Below are 16,192 nucleotides of genomic sequence, written 5' to 3' on the forward strand. Positions count from 1 at the left end.
CTTATAGGAACATGCAGCTTCCCTGTTAATTCCTTGTTGTGAAATTGGATTTTCTGGTAAATGGGATCCTTGCTGTGGGCTTTTATTCCCACCTCTCCTCCCCCTGTCAGCCAGTCATGCATTCTGTTCCCGGGGGCAGGGTTGGTTTGCGTTAAGGGGAAAAGTCATTTGTGTGTCACTGCTTATAAAGCTTAAGGCCATTAAAAACAACAACTCAGGGCCATTCGAACACAGCCAATCAGTTCTTAATAAGCCAACATATGAATGAACCTTCTGCCCATTCATGCAGCACCTTTCTGTCTCCATCTGTCTCAATGAGATGTGTAACTAGCCATCGTTTCCTGTGTTCTCGCAACCAGCAAGCTGGCTACCAGCTTCGCAGCAAGTATGTTGAGAGATGACCGTTCAGACACTGCTTTTTCCTTTCACACCTTCTGTGTTTGCAAGGAAACATCGCATTAATATTGCCGTTGTTAATTTCCTCCTTTTGTTTCCTTTTGTAGCTAAAAGGCTTGCATTCAACAGCATTATTATTATTATTATTATTATTATTATTATTATTATTATTAGGTTTGTGTCTTTTATGGTGATCATCCACTTGGCTTATTCTGAGGACATGCAAGCAGAAAATTTGCAATGGAAATAGTCCCAAAGGGGGAAATAGCTTAATAGTTCCATCCTGCCCCTGTTGGGTTTTGCTTTCTCTCCATCCTGCTTTTTCCTTGAGACCCGCACGTGTTCTTAATCTGATTTACAAGGTATTTTTCCCCATACCTTTGGACCCTGGGAAAACTCCACAAAGATGTGCCTGAGCCTAGATTGTACATTAATTCAGTGCTCTTGCAGTGCAGGAATATTGATTCAAAATAGTCATGAGAGCCTGTTGCTATGGAGATGGTGATTCCGCTCTTACAATTTAGGAAAGGGACCAAGCTAGCATATGTATATTTTGTGTGAATATATATATATATATTTAAAAAACCCAGGAATAGATAAACTGCAGGTTTAAATTGTGCTTGGTTTCTTGTGATCCACCTTGAGCTAAACTTGGGAAAGCTGGGTGCAACTGTATTAATTTCATCACTGAGATAAGCTTGTGAGCAAAAAGTGTTTTTGGCTTGATCTCTAGACAGCAAGCAGCATTGCAACTGGTGCCCCCCCCCCTTTTTAAAAAGAAAAGCACCAATCCAATTTCAGTAAACAAGCCAGTATCTGAATGTATGTGACCAAAAAATAATAATATTACAGCCTGCGGGTGCCTGGTTGCAAACGCTGAAGGGAACATTTGCACAACATGAGTGAATGCAGAATAGAAACATTCCTGAGCCCTGGGTTGGTGCTTGCTTTCATGAACACCAATGACTTACAACTATTGCAGCTAAACTGAAGGGGAGCAGGCATGCGTAGTAGACTTATTTCCCATGATTTTCCAACATGCCTTACTCTTAACACTGGAAGCAGAGCAAGCAAAATAGTAATCGGAAAATTGCTAGGAACTTAAGAACCTGGCTTATTTTGAGTCACGCCGTTAGTCCATCTACGTCTTCAACGTAAAGGCTTCACTCACCTGGTGTCTACACCCATGTCACTTAGGCACAAGACGAAGGTTTTCTTTTATTTTTCCAGGCTTTTAAGTGAACTTCCTGAATTTCATCTTTTTAAATGGTTGAGTAGGGCTGTGGTTATTGTTCTCAATTGTTTGCGTGTGTGCATGTGTACGCTGTTTAGTGTGTGTGAGTGACTGTCTTTCTTGCACTGCATACTTTATATTTTTGTTACTGTGCTTGTATTGCTTGCTGGCCTGGGAATTCTTGAGAGTCAAAGGTATTGTTTTATCCAACAAATGCAAGACGCAAAGGTGGATGCAGAAGCAAATACATGCATTCTTCCTCCGCCTTAAGCAGGTGCACTGGGAAATAAAAAGCCACCCAGGTAGCCCCCTTCACACATTATGTTTTATTTCGTTTGTTAGTTTGTACGTTGCCCTTTTGTATAAATATTCCCAGGGCTGCTGCGTTCAATAAAGCAGAACAATAAAAACACATGCAGCGAACGTAATTTTATCCACCACTTCAGTTTATTATCGCCAGCGACGATCTTTCCACAGTTAAGACAGAATAAAAAGGAAGGCGATAGATCTCCGTGGTCCAGCGTCTGCTTTGTAGGTCTCAAATTCAATCCCTGGCATCTCCCAAGTAGGGCTGGAAGAGACCTATGACTGAAGCCCTGGGGAGATGCTGTCTATCATTGTAGAACAGAGGCAAGCAATGTGGTGCCACCCAGAGATAGTTGGACTGACTCCCAAATCCCATCATCCCTCATGGCTAGTTGCAAGGGATGATGGGAGCTGTAGTCCAGCATCATCAGAAAGGCACCATGTTGTCTACTGATGTCATGGGCTGGTTGGGCGCAGAGGAATGGTGGGAGGAGCCAGCTGTGGAACTCTCAAGGGAAGAAGGCTCAGAGCCCAGGGGTTGGTGGTGGGATGACAATGAGTGGGCAGAGGGAGAAGACTGGGAAGAGGCGGTGTCGGAAGCTGAAGAAGTAACAGGGCTTAGCGAGCTGGGAAAGCCCATGGTAGAGAGAAGTCTAGCACCAGAGGCAGAAGCTGAAGCAGGGGAGGAGGAAGGCTAAGAGGCAGGGATGAGTCCGACTGGTGAAGAGGAAGGGTGTCTCCCTCTCCTGCTGCAACAAGCTCCCCACTGGTCTCCCAGAACCAGAGGAGGCATGAAAAGGGTAGAGGAGAGGTTGACTTCATGGAGGTGCAGTCTCCGATTGCTTGGAAAAAGCCCTGGAGAGGAGGGGATTTGAGCAGCTGTGGAGAGGTGGGGACTCAGTCTCAGCAACTGCTTCACAGGGCAAGACCTTCTGGAGATGAGTAGTTGTGCTCATTAGGCCTGACACTCAGATCCTATTTTGCTAATAAAGAGTTAACTCCAGCTTGCTTAGTGTGATTTACTGCTCCTGTCAACACTGACTTAGATGGTGCTGATCTAGATGGACTCAGTCGTGTGACTCTGAAAAAGCAGCTTCATAGAATGACTCGCAATTGGGGAAGGGGCTGTAGCTCTGCGGTCAAGTCATCTACGTTGCATGCTGATGGTCCCAGGCTCAGTCCCTGACTTGCCCAGACCCCTGTCTGAAACCCTGCACAGTTGCTGTCTGCACAGATTTGAAGTTAAGTTTGCCTAGCCAAACGGTAGCAACAGATTCATAAAGCGTGAGAGAGAAACAGGGGAGGAGGTGTGTGTGTGTGCCGTTCTCTTCATTTCATTGTATACAACATATTAGAAAGCTTGTACAAGCGATGGTGTATTTGCAAGGTAGCACATTAGTTAAGGTTGCCTGAATCGGTGCCCCCTCAACGATTCCTGCGTTGGGTTATTAAAATTATTTTTGCCTCGATTTGTGAAAACCACAGAGTCAGAAAATAATAACAGAAGTGTTCCGCAGTAAACAGGTGCAAACTCTGGGCTCCGTGGAAGGAATTCTAAAAGAGTTTGTGAAAGAAAACAGCAATGTATGTCATATGGGCTTCTGCAATATCTTTTTTTAATTTCATGGGTTGTTGGAAAGGTGTGCCAGTTTCATTGGATCTGAAGCCTATGCATATATTAAAAGTGGGGCCAATAAGTTCTTTGCTGTTGTCTTTGCTGTTGTCCTTCCTACACGGCACAAGCCTCTTCAGTAGCATCCTGTACAGCAATGCTAAGTCACAGGTGAGCATCACTGTGAACTGTGGTCCAGCGTCTGATTGGAATTATTGAAGGATCAAAATCTGATAGGTTAGATCAGTGATCCATCGTGCTCAGGATTGATGTTGTCCTTCGTCAGTGGTTCCCAAAATTGTTGCCCCCGCGGACCACTTGAAAATTGTCGAGGGTCTTGGCAGACCTCTGAATGGTTTTTCATGCCCGTTGCAGCAATTGTAATGTGCTCTACAAGGTGCTGTGTGGTTTTAATTGCAATTTCATTGCTGCTTTTACCGTTTATATTTTACCATATTACGTAGAGTGCAGATTGTAACACAATAAAATAACAATAAAAGAAGCAATGCAGACACAAATTAAAAATCAATATCACTGTTTTAATGCAATGGAAGTGCCGTCTCCTGTAGTCAGCCACAAATCCGCAGGCGCACCGTGGACAACCTGAGCAAAATTTGCAGACCCACTGGTGGTCCATGGGGCACGTTTTTGAGAAACCCCTGCCCTCTGGGCCACCCCTGGGAGGTTCACAAGTGTAGCCAACCCTTCCAGTTCAACCTGGAAATCGAGAGGGAGGCATATTCTGGAGACAAAAACCGCAGTTCTGGTTAACAGCTTGTTGCTAGACATGTCCTCCTTTCCTTTTATGTTCCCTTGCTTGTGTCCCTTTCCCACATGGCGTTGTCTTTTTTTCTTTTCTTTTTTAAAGATAGCAAGCCTGCAGGCCGGGTTTGTTTATTTCAAAATAATTAACTGTGCAGTGCCTAGCAGTTGAGGCACTTTATAAACAGTGCATATTAATCTCTCTCTTTCAAAGTAATTGCTATGATATAGCTTGCATATTAAAGCAGCAGTTAGACCCATGGGAAGCTGCTCTGTGCCGGGTTGGGGCTATTCGTCCAAGAAGCCCAGGGAGATGTCCCTCCAGATGTTCTCAGACTCCAGCTTCCAACATAGTCAGGGGTCAGAGGTGATTGGAATTGCAGTCCAACAACACATGGAGGACTATGGATTCCCTATGCCTACTCTAACCCAGTATTGTCTACCCCAGGCTTCCTCAACTTCGGCCCTCCAGATGTTTTGAGACTACAGTTCCCATCATCCCTGACCACTGGTCCTGCTAGCTAGGGATCATGGGAGTTGTAGGCCAAAAACATCTGGAGGGCCGAGGTTGAGGAAGCCTGGTCTAGCCTGACTCAAGGGTTTCAAGCAGGATCTTTCCCATCACATGCTCCCTGGTCTTTTTAACTGAGGATGCCAGGGATGGACGCCAGGTCCATCCTGCATGCAAAGCATGGACTCTGCCTCTGAGTTGCGGTGCCTTTCTCCTTGTTCTCAAAGATAACACTTACAGATGCTTCTACAGCTCTGGGTACCTACACAAACCAATCTAGGCAGCTATTCCCAGGTCTGCACTCTTATGAAGCAGTTGCAGCAGCAGGGGACCATTCCCCTCCACTAGCTTGTGTACCATCTCTCGACGGGCTGCACGCATGCAGCCGGAGACTGAGCCTGCTTGGAAGCTTCCTCTGCTCCTCTCTTTTCACTCCGCTCCTGGTTCTGGGAGACAGTGGTGCAGGAGCGGGGAAGCACTTGGCCCTTCACTTGCTTGACCTGCCTCTTCCTCCTCTTCTTCCAATCCATCCTGAGCTCCACCCTCCAGCTCGGAAGCCTCCTCTTGCCTCCTGGCTGGTGCAGTTCCCCACAAATTGCTGGCCTCCGACTCCAGCCCACCTTCCCCTGGAACACACCTGGCGGCATTCTGCCAGTCCCTGCCATTGCCTCTTACCTTTGCTCAGTAGGTGATCCATGAGCCAGATTGGGGCTTCTTCTTCCCTCCAACTACCCCTCTGAGCCTTTGCTCCATCCCTTTCTTGCTGAGCTCCAGAAGGGGAAAGAGTTCAATCCCTGACAACTCCAGGTTCGAGCAGAAGGTTTGATTCCTGGCACCTCCAGGTAGGGATGGGAAGGAATTGTGGTGGGCCACTACTGGCCAGTCTAAACAATAAGTACTGAGATAGGTGGAATCTGACTGGGTACCATGTGTCCATATGCCATTGTCCTTGCAGTGGCTGCTTCCTCTAGTTCTTGTGGCTGCATTTCTTTGATTATGCATGTGAGACAGCAGGTGTCCTTACTCTTGGTACAAATTAGTCTTACTCAGTGGAGGACCTACATTTTAGGGTCCCTGAAGTTTGAGCCCTTCACAACCAGCAATGAAGTCTGGGTAACCACTGTTACCTTCTTCAATGGGGTTGTTCCACGACAGGTCACCACATTAAAAAAAATAAAATAATTACTACTACATCTCAGATTTTGATTAAAATTGCTGTGCTGGATCATCTCGTATTACAGTGGTACCTCAGGTTACAGAGGCTTCAGGTTACAGACGCTTCAGGTTAGAGACTCCGCCAACCCAGAAATAGTACCTCGGGTTAAGAAATTTGCTTCAGGATGAGAACAGAAATCGTGCTCCGGCGGCGCGGTGGCAGCGGGAGGCCCCATTAGCTAAAGTGATGCTTCAGGTTAAGAACAGTTTCAGGTTAAGAACGGACCTCCAGGATGAATTAAGTACTTAACCTGAGGTACCACTGTATATGAAGCACGTTTTACAAAATACTATTTTTTTCTGGTTTTTCTAACAACATGCACACATATAGTTTCAGATGAAAATGTCATTTTCTAGAGACAATATGCCTAAAGAATTAAAGCGCTCTTCAGCAAAACAGCCAATTTACCCTGACACACCACCTTTACAGCATCTGTGCTACTGACTCTTAGACTTTGGGGTCGTTTTAATATATACAACAACAACAAAAAAAATCTACTAAACCCATTTTTTAAAAGCAATATGGGCTAAAGTCGCTTCTGGGGGCCCCCCGGGATTAGGAGCTTGGAAGCTTAAGCTTAATTAGTTTCATAGTAGATCTGCGCCTGGGTAGTAGATCTCCCCCATAGCTAAACTGAACAAACTTTGATTTGATTTGATGTATTATTTCCTTGTATATTTTACATTGTTTTAGATAAACTGCTTAGAGGTTACTGTTGATTAAGCAGTATGTAAGTGAATATAAACAAACAAACAAAGAATCCACTGAGTCTGCAGGCTCCGTTTGACAGCTTATCACTGATAGTAGTAGTAATAGTAATGGTAATCGTAATGATAATAATTTTATTATTTATACCCCACCCAGTGTGGGGTACAGTGGTACCTCGGGTTACATACGTTTCAGGTTACAGACTCCGTTAACCCAGAAATAGTGCTTCAGGTTAAGAACTTTGCTTCAGGATAAGAACAGAAATCGGGCTCCGGCAGCGCGGCAGCAGCAGGAGGCCCCATTAGCTAAAGTGGTGCTTTAGGTTAAGAACAGTTTCAGGTTAAGTACAGACCTCCGGAACGAATTAAGTACTTAACCTGAGGTACCACTGTACTCTCATTGGGTGATGAGGCCCATTGAAATCAATGGATACAAGTTCCACTCTTGAGTATGGTTAATGTTAGCTATCACCCACATGTCCCAGAATATAAAATATTGGCCTGCATGGCTCGTATTGTAGATGGTGGTGACAGATGACTTTGAAATACTTTGCTAATATACAAAATAGTGATCTGTTATTGTTATTATTATTATTATTATTATTATTATTATTATTATTATTAACTGGGGAGGGTTTATTTAAAGTCATTAGGCACCTTGATACTTCAGTGTGGGATTGGTTAAAGATCTAAAGGAATCTCTTAGGGCTGTGAGTGCTTGCAAGATCTTACATTTGTTTTCCCACCTGGCCTGGGAGGGCAGGGCCCGGACTGACTCCAGCTACAAAAGCTGAAGCTGCTGGACAGACTCTGAGGCTGGGGTTTTGTTTAAGGGGGGTTGCAGAGGTGTGTGTTGCTGTTGTTGCTGTTAATTTTATGTACAGTCATACCTTGGGTTACAGATGCTTCAGGTTGCATTTTTTGGGGGTATGGTCCGCTAAAATCCGGAAGTACCGGAACGGGTTACTTCTGGGTTTCGGCAGTCACGCATGCGCAGAAGCGCCATATTGCATCTGCGCATGCACAGACACGCCGCTGTGGGTTGCAAACTGGGATGGGATGTTGAGCTGCTTGTGCGTAAAGTTCCTAATCCCTCAGTGTTTGGCTAAGTCCACAAACCACTGTCTGTAACGGAGCGCCCATAAGCATGGCTCCGTCAGTCGCTGGCAGAATCCGACAGTGGGCGTTTACGGAATTTCTTCCAGCATAACAGCTCCTTAACGGAAACACGTCTTCTGGACTCTCTACGTGACAATTTCCGGCGAGGAGTGGGTGTCCCTAATGGAGGTCCTGAAACCTCCTCGCTGTTCTCGCTGGAATTGTCTCTGAGCCAATCTTCTGACTCGCCTTCCCTTGGAGCTCTTTCTCGCCCCCTGCTGGTTCCCTCCTCCGCTGATAAGTCTCTCTCAACCTCTGGGAGCCCCTCCACCACCTGTTCTTCCGATGACAGTTCCCTGACACAAACGCTGCGGGTTGCGAATGTGCATCCCTCATGGATCACGTTCGCAACCCGAGCGTCCACTGTATCTTTATTTTGGATCTTAGGATTTGTGTGGAAATGGTTTGGCTGTGTACCTTTTATGTTTCTTTTATTGCTCAGGACTACTTCTGTTATGTTGGTAGCCATGTAATTTTTCACATGTTGCAAGTCACCGTGAGCATGGTTTTAACTTTAGAAAGGCGGCATACAAATAAAATGATTGATTGGTTTTCCCCAACGCCCTTATGCTGCCTGTTCCATGACGATCAATATTGTTCTAGTTTGATGTCCGTTGTTTATTCTTTTGTTATTGACAAGAACGCGTTTTCACTCAGCCAGGAATTAAAACAAACACATACACAGATTGCAGAGCATATGCTGTTTTGTGCCTGGCAGGGGAAAATCTGTCACCTGTGGTTTCATCCTTCCTTCCTTTTTTAAAAAAAAGAAAAGAAAAATACCGTATGATTTAGCAAACAAGAAAATCTGTGTGCAGCCCCGTTTGGGCTGCAACCCTATATTCACTTACCTGGGAGTAAGGCCCATTGAACTCAGTGGGACTTGCTTCTGGAAAAGGCCATTTCCGTACAGGGAATAATCAGGAAAAGAATTGAAAATAAAACTGCCGGTATCATAATGCTGTTGTACAAATCTATGGTGCAACTGGAGTATTGTGTACAGTTCCGGTCTCCTCACCTGGAAAAGGATATTGTAGAGTTGGAAAAGCTTTGAAAAAGGGCTACCAAAATGATCAGAGAAATGGAGCAACTCCCTCACAAAGAAAAGTTGCAGCGTTTCAGACTTTTTAGTTTAGAGGAAAAGGCAGAAAACATAATAGAAGTTTGTAAAGTAATGCACAGCATGGTTAAAGGTAAAGGACCCCTGGATGGTTAGAGTCCAGTCAATGGCGATTCTGGGGTCGCGGCGCTCATCTCGCTTTCAGGCCAAGGGAGCCAGCGTTTGTCCACAGACAGTTTTCCGGGTCATGTGGCCAGCATGACTAAGCCGCTTCTGGCGCAACGGAACACCGTGACGGAAACCAGAGCGCACGGAAACTCCGTTTACCTTCCCGGCAGAGCGGCACCTATTTATTTAAAGGTTTTGACCTTTAAAGCCCTTCACGTCCTAGGACCCTCGTACCTACGGGACGGTATGCCCTGCGGAGGACCTTAAGGTCCATAAATAGCAACACCCTAGAGGTCCCGGGCCCTAAGGAGGTCAGATTAGCCTCAACCAGAGCCAGGGCCTTTTCAGCACTGGCTCCGGCCTGGTGAAACGCGCTGACTCATGAGACCAGGGCCCTGCGGGATCTGATTTCTTTCCGCAGGGCCTGTAAGACAGAGTTGTTCCTGGCCTTTGGCTTGGCCTTTGGCTTGGAATCAACTTGATTCCCTTCCCCTCTTTCCTCTTTCCTTTCTCCTTCTGTGATGGAACTCCTATTTGGGGACTTCCCTGGCTTTTTTCTGGCCCACGTAGGACCAGTCTGGATAGTTGGCCTTGGTGAAGATTAGATGTTTTCATCCCCAAAAAGTTTTTGATTTGAGTTTCTACTGAAATGAGGCTTCATCTTAATGTTGTATTTTATTCTTGTTTTTAAGTTGTATTTTGATCACTTGTTTTTATATCTGGTGTTAGCTGCCCTGAGCCCGGTCTTGGCTGGGGAGGGCGGGGTAATAATAATAATAATAATAATAATAATAATAATAATAATAATTATCTCCTTGCACTGGTGTGCTTTTGAACTGCTAGGATGGCAGGAGCTGGGACAGAGCAACAGGAGCTCACCCCGTCACTCGGATTCGAACTGCCAACCTTCTGATCGGCAAGCCCAAGAGGCTCAGCACATGGCATGGAGGAAGTGGATAGAGAAAAGTTTCTCTCGCTGTCTCATAACAAAACAAAACAAAATTTTTCCTGCCAGTAGCACCTTAAAGACCAACTAAGTTAGTTCTTGGTATGAGCTTTCGTGTGCATGCACACTTCTTCAGATACACTAACTTAGTTGGTCTTTAAGGTGCTACTGGCAGGAAAAAAATTTTTTTGTTTTGACTATGGCAGACCAACACGGCTACCTATCTGTAACTGTCTCATAACACTGGAACTCACAGGCATCCGATGGCTAGGCCCTGCCCCCACAGTTGAAGGAAGCAATGCTTCTGATTACCAGTTGCTGGAAACTGCAGGAGGGAGACTGTTGCTCCTGTGTATCATGTCCTGCTCCTTAGTTTCCCACAGGCATCGGGTTGACCACAGGCATCGGCTTGATCCAGCAGGTTGTTTTCATGTTCTCGTGCGTAGGATCCTCTGCCAGTCGGTTTGCTCCATCTTGGCTTGGGCTAACATGGGTTTGTCACCAACACTGCACACACAGAGTTCCATGGGATCCTCCCCTTCTTATCCTCTCCCATGTGCTCTTAGACTTTGCCTGGAGTGTGCGTCAATCTTCTTGGGTTGATTTTGCAGAGGGCTGATGGGGAGAGGTGGGAAAGATTCTGTTGTTTAAGCAGAAGTGTGCTGCACTAGTGGAGCAGCAATGATGGATATGACCCATGAATTTAAAAAACAAAAACAAAGGGTTCAGGGCTTTTTTAAAATGTATTTATCGCTCCCCTTCCAAAAAGACATAATATGAAACTGCCATGGCAGCTTACAAAGCAAATAATCCCAAACCATAATATATAATGATTTAAAACAAATAAAAGGAAACAGTTTAAAAGCAGCTACTTGCTTCTAAGGTTTGGAAACTTGGTGTCAGGTATAAGTAATCGCAAGTGCTGTAGACCTTTCAGTGAAGTGGCTTTTGTTATAGTTCTTCTACGATGTAATGGATTGTGTCTATTTCAGTAGTTCTTGTGAGATGGCCTCTTAAAATATAAGAATGACCTGTCTCTCTAAATACAGGTCACATTAATACTTATTTAGGTTTTGTGATAGTGTGATTGTTTCCTTAGTTTGAGCATCTCCCCTGGATGTTTCTTATAAGATTCTTGCATTCTCTTTTTGATTATATTTTGTTGTATTAGAACCTGCACTCTGTCTTTTTTTAAAGTGATCCGTCTGGTGTTTACTGAAAATTAATGTGGCATTTTCTTCCTCTTTTGTTTTCTAGCGAGGATGAAATAGAAGAAGCAAATGGAACTAACCCTATCGATATTGAGGTTGAACAAAACAAGGAGAACAAAAAAGAGGTATTTCCCCTAATAATGCTTTGGTACATTTAATGTAGGGAGGGGGGGGAATAGCCTGTGGAATTGCTTAAAACAATGCTAGGTAGTTTTATTTGTGCCTTCACATGTTGCTGAACTGCAACTCCCAACATCCTTGGCTGTTGGTCATGTTTGCTGTGGCTGATGGTATTTGTAGTTCAGGAATGTCTCGGAGTTTCACTGCTTCCCCCCACCCTGACCGAGAAAAGCTCTTTATTTTATCTGTTCTTAATCTTCCAATATTCAGCTTCACTAGGATGGCCACGACGTCTAGTGAGATGAGAGAGGTGAAGAAAGCCTTCCCCAGTGCTTTTTTCCTTTAAAAAAACCCAACATTTAGGAGTACTCTCATTTTGATTCAAGAAAATCACCATTTTATAGTTCAAATTGGGGAAAATAAATACAGTAAATGGACAGAAGTACAAAGAACATGCATTACCTCATATTACACAACTGACAGCCCACAGTAACTTCTACATTGGCATGAGGTTGTGTGCACTAACATCTTCCTACTCATATACTGCCCCTCAACGAGGCCAAACTTTCATCAGAAAAACACCACACATCCACATTCCACACTGCTTCACACATTAAACGCTCGCGTCCGTCGGAAACTCAGGAGACACCGGGAAAGGAAATGAGGCCGCCATTGGGGGTGGTAACAACGAAACTGACCAATCACCATACTAGATTCCAACTCCTACTTCACACATTAAACGCTCGCTTCCGTCTGAGACTCAGGAAACACCGTGACAGGAAATGAGGCCGCCATCGGGTGTAGCAACGGAACTGACGATTCACTGTGCTAGAGAAGAAACTAAACATTAATTTTTTTTTTTGTTTCTTCTCCTGTTAGATTCACAAAATGTTTAGGGGTATGCGTCCCCCCAGAAAAAAAGCACTGGCCTTCCCCCATGCCATGCATACCATCTGTGTTGTCATGTGCATAATCAAGGACACTTAGCAGCTAGAACTGCAATCTGAAACTTGAGCCCAAACCATGTTAGAACATCTGTGTCCAGTGCAACTTTCTTTGAGTATTCAGGATTCTAGCTTGTGAGTTGGGAGATTCATGGGAAGGAAAGCTTTCCTCAGTGAATCGGGCTGGTCCATCTTGGTTTATGCAGCTAAGTGCAGCCTGCCGGCCACTGGACTCCCTCGTTCTTGCTCCTTACCACCAGGCTGACACACAGCAAAAACAGGAAGATTCTCACGCCCCTTGTGGACCTCCCTTTTATGGTTGGTGGGCTATAAATGTTTGATAGACCACCTAGGTGCATGGCTTTGCCACATATATAGCTGTCTTGTCAGGGAGTGTTGGTGATGCTAAATTTTAAGAAGCTCTTTGAGCTTCTGAACCCCTTTATCACTGCTTATCGCAGGAATTTGTCACACTTGGAACGTTGTACTTTTGTACCTTATGCTCATACAATCTATTAAGTCACTTTTGTGGTTAATCAGACTCAGGATTATGTAGAATAAGCAATTACGTTAAAGCTGCAAAAGAATAGACAGCAACAATGCGATGGGCAGACGTCCAGTTCACCCTTTCGCTGGGCTGCATTAAATATAAAATTTTAGAACATCTGAGTGAATAACAATGTTTTGATACCAAAATTCCCTGGAGGAGTTTGGAAGAGGGGAGATTATATATTCCTTCTCTTTAAATTGTAGCACGGCAGCCTAAGACAGCTGTTTTTAAAAAATGCTTCCTTGGCCCAGTAAAACATCACTGCTCTTGGCAACCGGATGGCACAAAACGATCATCTTACTTGCTTGAACTGAAACAGGGCTGGATGCAAAACCAAATCGTGACACATCCCTTAACGTCTTGGGGGCAAACATCATTCTACAAACTCCAAGACTGCCACATCGTATGTGGCTGCTATCTTGATTAGTGCCAAAGGCGCCTGTCAACAATACATTCAGCATTGAAGATGATGGGAATTAAATCATCAGCTGGAAGCCCATAGCTAAATTGTACGTTAGGAGTGCGTGTGGCAAACTAATCTACTGTTCAGAGGAAGCTCTGCAACTGGGAACTTGGCATCATTGCTTTAATCTGGATGCCATCTTTACTGCGTTCTTTCATTCAGCACCTTCTCACCCTGTTTTCAAACTTCATCTGCTTGTCATGAGGACCAGAGACATCTGTAAATTGGGGTTGCATTGGAGCAGGCAGTGGTCGGTGTCCACCACTGACGTTCTTGCTTTTATCTCAACCTCATAATGGCTTTGAGAGGCCAGCATGATTACTAAATTATTAAGACAAGTGTCTGTAAAGATGAATATCAGAGGCAATCCTTTGCCCACCCACGGTTGTACTGGTTGCATTTGAACTGTTTTTCTTGCACCATGTATGAAATTTGCTGACCTTGTCTAATGGTAGGCTCCATGCAGAGTTTTGTCTTGGTGCACGGTCACAACACATGGGCCATTGGATTCCTCCATGGTGCAATTGATAATAATTACCCCATGGTGGAAGTAACCAACCAGACAAATCCACTGTCAAGGAAACAATCTTCAACCTTCTACTACTAGAGGTCTCCCCGCTTAAAGAACAGTTCCTTAGTTGTAGTAGGGCAGATTAAACACCTCTTCACTGTGGAGACAGTAACAGCACGGATGACACTTAATATGTGTTGCATACAACGATGTACTTCCTGCAATCTGGTGCAGCTGCTGGTAGATTATCCAATTTCCGCCATATTGTTTATTTGTTTTGATTTATTTTTAAAAACGAATCTTCCACCCAATTGGCAGCCCAGAGCAGCACACAGTATAATTAAAACCCATCAACACAAACTGATTCACAACGCCATTAATGTCTTAAAAACTCAACCTTCCAAAACTACAGTTGAACATGCACAAAGATTTGGTCCCTGGGCAACTAGGTTCCCCAAAGGCCAGTTGAATAAATAAGCCCTTAGCTGGCACCTGAAGCCCAGCAATGAAAGAAACTGTTGTACTTCCCCAAGGAGGGAGTTCTAAAGTCCGAGGGCCACCACTGAGAAGGCCACTTGAGCACGACCACAAGCAGAGTGCCTTGCAGTGGTTGCAACCCACACTAGACAAACTGTTCTGTTAGTGGTGCGGGGGCTTGCAAGGGACATAACCATGTGAGTCGTCATACCTGTGTGAGTGAAAGCTTGCACACATTACTGGGAGCAGCACGCAAGCAGCCAAAGGACAAAGGCAGCAATCACATTTTTGCTCATAACGTGCATTGCTGTGGGTCATGAAGCAATGTGTGGCATTGTGCAGGGATGAGGAAGCTTCTTCGTGTCGGGTGGGGTGAGGAAGCTCATTCAGCAGGAGGGGGAGCCACCCTGGCTTCCTCCCCAGCCGGACTCATCTCCGCCTCTTGGCCCTGCTCCTTTCCAGCCTCCGCTTCTGCCTCCGAGTCTGGACTGCTCTCTGCCACAGACTCTCCCAGCTCACTAAATCCTATTGCCTCTTTAGCTTACAACACCTCCTCCTCCCCAGTCTTCTCCTTCAGACCACTCATCGTCATCCCACCACGAATCCCCAGGCTCTCAGGCTTTTTCCCTTGGGGGTTCCCCAGCCGGTGCCTCCATGACACATGGTTGGGAAAGACTCTGAAACATCGGGGAGCTGTATCTGATCTATGTCAGCAGTACTAAGCTAGACAAATAAATGACCTAACTTCCTTTGCCAGACTGGGTCTGGGGTTAGACCCAGGCTTAAATCCCCACTTTGTCGTGCAACTCGCTGGGTGACCTTGAACCAATTAATACCTCTCAGTATAACAGACCTCTGCTCAGGTGTGTTGTGAAGAGGAAAGTGGGTTGGGAGAACCGTTTTCACTTCCTGGAGCTCCTTGGAGGAAACATAGACTATAAATATAATGTTGTGCATAAATCAGCAGACCGTTGCATGGACTGTCTTTCAAATGCTGAATTCTGGAAGCACGTATGTTTCCCATGCCCTTGTGTTCCTTTTTGACAGAACCCCTTTCATAATTTTTGCAATCATTTTTTTTTTAATTCTTAAGTGACAGATGGATGAATTTATCCAATAACACCTAATGAAGTGCTGCTGGAGGGAGCTCCCACTTTGGGAGTTTACTGTGACATTGAGTGATAATTAAGCACAAATTTAATGCAGTTTAAATTCTGTTAAAATTGCCTGCCTGCCAAATCCCCAATCCAGGAAGCTTTAGGTGTGTATTGTGTTTCTGAGGTGATGAGCAGCTCTTTGATGTTAGCACCGCAAGTGCCGTCACAGGTCTTTGAACAAGCTCTTTCCACCCTACCCCTTCACAATATTAGCATTCGTAATCCAAATCTTTCAGGCCAGGGTCAGGAACAACCTGACCCCAAAGCAGAGGTCCAGAAGACATAAACAATTTGTGGGATAACCAGCCTCATATAACCAACATTCTTAAGTCTAATGAACGTATGAAGGGGTTAAAACCATAGAGTAAGCTGTCCTGCTAGGCTTAGCTCTCTTTGGAAGAGACTAGGTAATCAAGCCATTGGTTCTTCCCCTGTCTGTCTGAGAAGCTCAGTGTATGAAGAGGCTAAGCTGTCTAAACTTAGCTGCATGGCTCTAACATGCCTCTCCTGAGTTCCTGTACCAATAATTTAGGAACTTTTACCACTGTAACTAACCAAGTTTTGCTGCCCGTGCAATTTTTCTGAATGCTGTATGAATCTGACCTTTGGAGAGTTTGTAAGTAAACCATTTTAAACCTTACCAAAGGTGTGGTCTTTTTTCTATACTGGGGAAGGGGCAAATT

The 16,192-nt window shown here is 44.9% G+C and overlaps 1 protein-coding gene across 2 annotated transcripts in view; it reads left to right on the top strand.

Annotated features, from left to right (window-relative positions):
• RCOR1 (REST corepressor 1) overlaps nucleotides 1-16,192 on the top strand; it is a 142,046-nt gene that overhangs the window by 96,702 nt on the left and 29,152 nt on the right. For both annotated transcript variants that reach the window (XM_083616825.1, XM_083616826.1), the window contains exon 7: nucleotides 11,334-11,412. In XM_083616825.1, the coding sequence (XP_083472951.1) occupies nucleotides 11,334-11,412 (79 nt within the window). The remainder of the gene's footprint in view (nucleotides 1-11,333; nucleotides 11,413-16,192) is intronic.

Source organism: Podarcis filfolensis (assembly GCF_964270895.1).
Source record: "Podarcis filfolensis genome assembly, chromosome: 1".
NCBI lineage: Eukaryota > Metazoa > Chordata > Lepidosauria > Squamata > Lacertidae > Podarcis > Podarcis filfolensis.